Source organism: Grus americana, chromosome 28 (assembly GCF_028858705.1).
Source record: "Grus americana isolate bGruAme1 chromosome 28, bGruAme1.mat, whole genome shotgun sequence".
NCBI classification, from domain to species: domain Eukaryota; kingdom Metazoa; phylum Chordata; class Aves; order Gruiformes; family Gruidae; genus Grus; species Grus americana.
Genome location: NC_072879.1, coordinates 5,304,769 through 5,311,567, shown reverse-complemented (window position 1 = coordinate 5,311,567; position 6,799 = coordinate 5,304,769). Strand labels below are relative to the sequence as shown.

Sequence of the window (6,799 nt, the reverse complement as noted above, 5' to 3'; positions counted from 1 at the left end):
ATGCAACGAGTTTCTCCGTGCTCAGCCCGCAGCAGCCGCCGGCCACGGCTCAGCGCCCCGTGGAGCCGCTCGGGGGGGGGGGGGGGCAGGGGGGCTTTGCCACCAAGGCAGGGGCGCGACGCGGGGTCCCACGGCTCCCCAGCACCCATGGCGTGCCGTGCCTCAGTTTCCCCAGTGCGGGTGTGCAGCGCCGTGTGCTGCTGCTGGCGTGGCGGGTGACACGGTGACACCGGCACCCTGCCCCGGATGCCGGCACCCTGCAATCCGGCAGCGAAGGCGGCGATTTCCCAACCGGCACGTGAGGCAAAGCCACCGACCCCCCCGCGGGGTGACAGCCACCGAGGAGCGGGGCCGTCGGGAAGGTGAGAGCAGGGCTGGGGGGCTCGGAGGGGGTCAGGGAGGGGGAGACGCGGGGGTCGGTGCATCTCCCTGCCCGTCACGGGGTGGAGAGCGGGCAGCGGCACGGCGACGGCAGGCCTTGCACAACCCTGGCGTGACGACGGCCGGCCTGCCCGCAGCCCCGCGCCATGACGCCGCCGAGCCGGATCCTGCTCCCGCTGCTGCTGCCGGCGCTGCTGGCGCTGGGCCCTGCCACGCCGTGCTCCCCCCGCCCCAACGCCACCCGCTTCGTCTGCACGGAGCCCACCCTGAGCACCTTCCCCGCCGGGCTGCCCCCCACCACCGCGGCTGTCTCGGTGGAGTTCACGGCGCTGGCCGCCCTCGTCCCCGCCGCCCTGGCCGGGCTGCCCCGGCTGCAGGAGCTCCACCTCTCCTCCAACCGCCTCGCCGCGCTCCCCGAAGGCCTCCTGCGCCCCGTGCCCGCCCTGCGCGTCCTCGACCTCACGAACAACCTCCTGGCCGATCTCCCCGCCGACGTCTTCGCCGCCGCCGGCCGCCTCCGGCACTTGGTGCTGCAGGGGAACCGGCTGCGGGCGCTGCGGCCCGCCTGGTTCCGGCACCTTCCCCGGCTGCGGTGGCTCGACCTGGCCGCCAACGAGTTGGCGGAGGTGCCGCCAGAGGTTTTCCGCCCGCTGCGGTCCCTACGTAGCCTGGATCTGTCCCGCAACCGCCTGGCGTCCCTGGCACCGGGCGCGCTGGCCGGGCTGCGGGCGCTGGAGCAGCTCGACCTGGAGGGGAACGGGCTGGGCACGCTGCCGCCCGCCGCCTTCGCATCCACGCCCGCCCTGCGCCTCCTCTTCCTCCAGAACAACGAGCTGCGGGAGCTGCCCGCCGGCATCTTCGTCCCCCTGCGTCACCTCCGTGTCCTCGACCTGGCGCGTAACCGGCTGCGGGCGCTGGAGCTGCCCCCCCGGCCCCCCGGCCCTGCCTTGGACCTCGACATCTCGGGCAACCCCTGGGGCTGCGAGTGCCCGCTGCTGGCGCTGCTGCGGCGGGCGGCCCCGCGCCTCACGGCCACCCGGGACACCCTCTGTGCCAGCCCCGCGCGCTACCGGGGACAGGAGGTGGCCTCCGTGAGCCGGGCTGGGGACGCGGGCTGCGAGCCCGAGGGGGACGGGCAGCGCTCGCCGGACCCCTAGGCACCCCCCCCACCCCCTGCCAGGCGCCCCTGCGCGTCACCTCCCTCCCTGCCGCTCTGTCCCCCGGCTCTCTTGGGGAAACTGAGGCAGGGAGAGCGGGGGTGCAGCTGTCCCCATGCCAGTGGCCCCCAGCCCCTTCCCACCCGGCTCAGCCTGTCCCGCGTCCCCGTCCCCACCCCGCCTGTCCCGCGTCCCCGTCCCCACCCCACAAGAGCCCATTAAACAGGTCACTTGGTGCCACCGCACGCTTTCTCCTGTCTGTCGTCCTGGAAGCCCCTGGGGACGAGGCGGTGACGGGCACCGTGTCCCCCCAGCCATGCCCATCCTGTACCCGCTGCGTCCCCTGCCTGTGCCCGTTCCCACTCAGGCCAGCCTGGCCCCCCACGGTGCCACCCTCAGGGATGACCCAGCACCCTCTCCCACCCTTTGGTGCCGCTCAGTGCTGGGTGACACTGCTGTCCCCTGGCCTGAGCACCCACAGGGGCTGGGGGAGGCCTGGAACCCTGTGGGGCTCTGCTTGGCTTGGGGACACCTGGGGTAGGGACATCTGGTGTGGAGATGTTTGGCATGGGGACACCTGGGGTTGGGTCCCTTGGGGTGGGGACACCTGGGGTGGGGACACTTGGCGATGGAGATGTTTGGCATGGGGACACCTGGGGTTGGGTCCCTTGGGGTGGGGACACCTGGGGTGGGGACACTTGGTGATGGAGATGCTTGGCATGGGGACACCTGGGGTTGGGTCACTTGGGGTGGGGACACCTGGAGTGGGGACACTTGGTGATGGAGATGTTTGGCAAGGGGACACCTGGGGTTGGGTCCCTTGGGGTGGGGACACCTGGGGTGGGGACACTTGGCGATGGAGATGTTTGGCAAGGGGACACCCCACATGGGGACACACGTCAAGGGGACACTTGGTCTGGAGATGTTTGGCATGGAGACACCTGGCGCTGGGTCCCTTGGGGTGGGGACACCTGGGTTGGGGACATTTGGCGATGGAGATGCTTGGCATGGGGACACCTGGCATGGAGACACCTGGCAAGGGGACACATGTCAAGGGGACACACGTCAAGGGGACACTTGGTCTGGAGATGTTTGGCATGGGGACACCTGGCATTGGGTCCCTTGGGGTGGGGACACCCAGCGTGGGGACACCTGGCAAGGGGACACCTTGTTTGGGGACACCTGGCACTGGGGACACCCGGGGTGGGGACTCTTGGCCCGGGGTGGTGGCTGGGGGTCCCTGGCCGCCCGCCCAGTTCGGGGGGTCCCCCCGGTGGCCCCGGGGGCGTTGCGGACCCTCCGGGGCAGGATCGGGCCCCTCGCGCCCACGTGGGACCCCCCCACGTGGCGGCACTCCCCAAAGCCCGCCCTCCCGGGCCCGGCCCTCCCTCCTGATTGGCGGCTGCGCCGCCCTCCCCTTCGCTGATTGGCTCCCGCCGCCAACTATGAATCCGGCGCTGGGCGGGGGTCGGGGATCGCGACCGGCGATCGCGATCGGGATCGGGGGTCGCGACAGACACACACTCCCCGCCCCACACCCCCCCCGTAAGTACTGCCCGCAGGAGCTGGCGGCAGTCGGAGGATGGAAAGCGGGCCCGGAGGTCTCTGGGGGGCTCCCGGGGGGGGCCCGGGGGGTCCCGGGGGTTCGGGGGTCCCCGGGGGTCCCCGGATCCGGCCCCGGGAGGGGGGGGGTGGCAGGGGGCAGAGCCCGCCCGGGCTGCTGAGAGCGCTGCGGCTTCAGGGAAGCGGGGGCTGGGGGGTCCCAGGTGTCCCCTCCTGCCCCCCCCCCCCCGCCATGGGTGCTGCGGAGCACCCAGGGACCCCCAGGGAGCCTGCCCCCCACCCCCCGGGACCTGCCCCCCAGGGACCCGAGGGACACCCCCCCCCCCCCAAGGGACCCCCCCCCCCCAGGAGCTCGGGAACCAGGGTGCAGCCGCGGGGACACCCCACGGGGCAGGGACGGTGGCGGGGGGGTGGGGGGGTCCCTGCGGCGGGTCCTGGGGCTGCCCCGGCCGAGGTGCCCGGTGGCACGTCCGCACCGCAGGCTTGCGAAAGGCCGGGGCGGGCTGCCCTCCGGCTGGGCCTCCGAAAAACCCGCCCCGGCCCCAAACGGGGAGGGGGGCACCCCAGAGGGCACGGGGGGACCCGCCCCCGCCGCATGGCAGCCCTGTCCCCCAACCCCGTCCGCACCCCCGCGTCACCCCCTCCAGCAACCCGCCCGCTGCCTCCCACTCGTGTCGTGAGTTGACGGGTCTCAGCCCCCAGAGGGGTGGGGGCTACGGAGGGGCAGGGGCGCGGTGGGGGGCTCGGCCCCACCACGTGCTGCTTTCTCGGCACAGGGAGCGGGGGGCCGCGGGGGCTCGGCCACCCCAGGGCTCCACGCCGGGCACCCCACGATCCTTCTCCTCCCTCCGCAGCCACCGCTACCATGTCGACCGAAAACACCGCGCCGGCCGAGGACGGGCAGGAGCTGAAGGTAGGGGTGCAAGGAGAGTTGGGGGTGCTGCGGGCATCGCTGGGGGCCCCCGGCTCACCGCCATCCCCCCCCCCCAGAGTGTGGTGAGCCGGGTGGCCGGCCTGGCCCTGGTGAGCTCTGCCTGCGGCGCCGTCTCCACCGCCTACGCCTCCACCAAGGAGAGCCACCCCTACGTCAAGTCCGTCTGCGACGCCGCCGAAAAGGGGGTGAAGACGCTGACGGCGGCGGCGGTGAGCGGGGCCCAGCCCATCCTCACCAAGCTGGAGCCGCAGAGTGAGTGGGGCTGGGGGGGGATGGATGGCAGCACCCCATGAATTTTGGGGTACCCCAAAAACTGTCCCGTGCGGAGCTCTCGCCAGGCAGCGGGGTAGGAATAATCTGATTTTGCGTCTCTATGTTGCCAGCAAAGATGCGTGCAAAGGGCTGGAGGAGAAGCTGGGGGGGGGGGGGCAGCACCCCATGAATTTTGGGGTGCCCCAAAAACTGTCCCGTGCGGAGCTCTCGCCAGGCAGCGGGGTCTTAACCCCATCTCTTTCCACACCTCCAGTTTCCACCGCCAACGAATACGCCTGCAAAGGGCTGGAGAAGCTGGAGGAGAAGCTGCCCATCCTGCAGCAGCCCACGGAGAGGGTAACGGTCCCCCCTGGGGGACACGGGGAGGGGGGGGGTCCAGCCCTGGGCGAGGTGCTGGGACAAGGCGTTCCTCTGCTGTCCCCTCCCAGGTGGTGGCAGGGACCAGGGAGCTGGTGTCGTCCACCGTGAGCGGGGCGGTGGGCCTGGCCCGCGGTGCGGTGCAGGGCGGCGTGGAGAGGACGCGCTCGGCGCTGAGCACCGGTGTCAGCACCGTGGTGGGCTCCGGCGTGGGCCGGCTGCTGGCCACGGGGGTGGACACCGTGCTGGGGAAGTCAGAGGAGCTGGTGGAGCGATACTTGCCCGGGACGGACGAGGAGCTGGGTGAGTGCCAACCGCGCCGCGCCAGAAACCGGCTCCCAAATTTAGGGGTGCCGAGCCTTACCCCCCCCCCGCCTCCTCCCGGGACCTCCACCCCATCGCTCAGCACCACCCCGGCATCGCTTGCACCCGGCGCCCCGCCGTCGAGCGCCACGCGGTGCCCGCCGCTGCTGCGACGCCACGCGGGGGACGGTCCCCACCCCGCGGGAACCCGAAGCTGGGGAACGCGGCGCGGCAGCGGGTGAACTCTCACCTGGAAACCAGAGAGCAAATATAGCCCCGTGCCGCCCGCCCCGGGTATTTATAGCTCGGCACGGGGTAGCGGGGGCAGAGCCGACCCCGTATCGCGGCAGAGGTGACCGGAGAGGCCACCTGGCTTTTTGGTGACACCTCCACGTGACCCGGTGGCAAAGCGTCCTGCAGCTGGGTGTCCCCGTGATGGGGCGCGGAGCTCGGGGGGGCTCATCCCGGCACCGGCGGTGGGATGCTCCGGTTCCTGGTGCGGGATGGTCCAGCCCTGTGACCCTCACCCCCTGGTTGTCACCGCCCGGCAGCGGCGGCGGGTGTTGAGGCGGCCTCACCGGAGCTGCGGAGGCGACGGCAGAGCTACTTCGTCCGCGTGGGCTCGCTCTCGGCCAAGCTGCGGCACCGAGCCCTGCGGCACTCGCTGGGTGAGCTGCAGCGGGCACGGCACAGCGCCCAGCGGGTCCTGGCCCAGCTCCACCGCATCTTCGAGTTGGTAAGGACGCGGCGGGGACCGCGCTCAGCCCCGTGCCGGCCCGGGCGCCCCGTGGCGCGGTCCCACCCCGCCGTCCCTTCGCCTAGATCGAGCAGGGGTGGCAGGGCATGGACGGGCCCCTGTACGGCACTCAGCAGCGTCTCCACCGCATGTGGCTGGAGTGGAGCCGGCAGGACGCTGTGCCCATGGAGGAGAGCGAGGTACGGGGCGGGGGTACCGCGGGGGACGCCGAGGTACGGGTTGGGGGACCCGTGGAGGACACCGAGGGATGGGGGGGGCCGGCGGGCAGGGGGAGCATCGCACCCCAGGGCTGCTGCTGCCCACCGGCTGCCTTGCAGGTGGAGACGCGGACGCTGGCCATGCTGCGCGGGCTCCTGCGCCAGCTCCACGCCGCCTGCGCCCGCCTGGCTGCCAGCACCCGGGCTTTACCCAGCAGCGTGCAGGAGACGGCGGGACACGTCCGGCACGGCGTAGAGGGCGTGCAGGCTTCCCTCTCCCGTGCGTGCTCCTTCCACGACCTGTCAGGTCTGGTGCTGGAGCAGAGCCGGGAGACGATGACGCGGGCGCAGTTGAGCATCGACGACCTGCTGGAATACGTGGGGCAGCACGCACCCCTGCCCTGGCTGGTGGGACCCTTCGCCCCCGTCCTGGTGGAGTACCCGGAGGATGCCCCCACGGACATGGCCAAGTGGGAGGGTTGCATCACCATGGGGGAGACGCACCAGGTCCCCGCTTCCCCGCAGCTCTGCAGCCAGCGCTGAGCCACCGGGCCCACCAAACTGGGGGAGCGCCCACCCGCCCGCAGCAGCGAGCCCTATTCCTGCCGGGGACGAGGTGACGATGGACTCTGTGACCTGGCGTGGGACCCCCGATGCTGCAGCGGGGGACGCGTTCGGGGAGGGAGGGGACGGCAGCATGCGGAGGACGCGGTGTGTGCCCAGCCCTGCGGGGTCCGGGGCTCCCCGTGGTGTCCCCGAGCCTGGGGAGCGGTGGGATTTCTTGTCGTAGCAGCTTTAAAGAGGAAGAAACCCAACTTTTTAGGCCTGAAAACAACTCACTGTCCCTAGCGCCGGCTGCGGCAGAGCTGCCACGAGC

General features: G+C 72.2%; 2 protein-coding genes across 2 annotated transcripts; both read left to right on the top strand.

The window, feature by feature from the left end:
* The first annotated feature begins 211 nt into the window (after positions 1–211).
* On the top strand, positions 212–1,782 carry LRG1 (leucine rich alpha-2-glycoprotein 1). Its single transcript, XM_054805501.1, has 2 exons — positions 212–362; positions 519–1,782. The coding sequence occupies exon 2, from the start codon at positions 528–530 to the stop codon at positions 1,536–1,538; it is 1,011 nt and encodes a 336-aa protein (XP_054661476.1). The 5' UTR covers positions 212–362; positions 519–527; the 3' UTR covers positions 1,539–1,782.
* Positions 1,783–3,009: 1,227 nt separating this feature from the next.
* LOC129197349 (perilipin-3-like) lies at positions 3,010–6,737 on the top strand. Its single transcript, XM_054805703.1, has 8 exons — positions 3,010–3,083; positions 3,956–4,014; positions 4,092–4,287; positions 4,562–4,644; positions 4,737–4,968; positions 5,520–5,704; positions 5,791–5,904; positions 6,043–6,737. Exons 2-8 carry the CDS (start codon positions 3,967–3,969, stop codon positions 6,463–6,465), a joined length of 1,281 nt encoding a protein of 426 aa, XP_054661678.1. The 5' UTR covers positions 3,010–3,083; positions 3,956–3,966; the 3' UTR covers positions 6,466–6,737.
* The last annotated feature ends 62 nt before the right edge of the window (positions 6,738–6,799 follow it).

Coding starts and splice junctions, on each gene's coding strand:
- LRG1 (XM_054805501.1), top strand. CDS start 528: ATGACGCCGCCGAGCCGGATCCTGCTCCCGCTGCTGCTGCCGGCGCTG.
- LOC129197349 (XM_054805703.1), top strand. CDS start 3,967: ATGTCGACCGAAAACACCGCGCCGGCCGAGGACGGGCAGGAGCTGAAG. Junction 4,969..5,519: donor CGGGACGGACGAGGAGCTGG/GTGAGTGCCAAC, acceptor ACCGCCCGGCAG/CGGCGGCGGGTGTTGAGGCG. Junction 5,705..5,790: donor TCCACCGCATCTTCGAGTTG/GTAAGGACGCGG, acceptor CCCTTCGCCTAG/ATCGAGCAGGGGTGGCAGGG.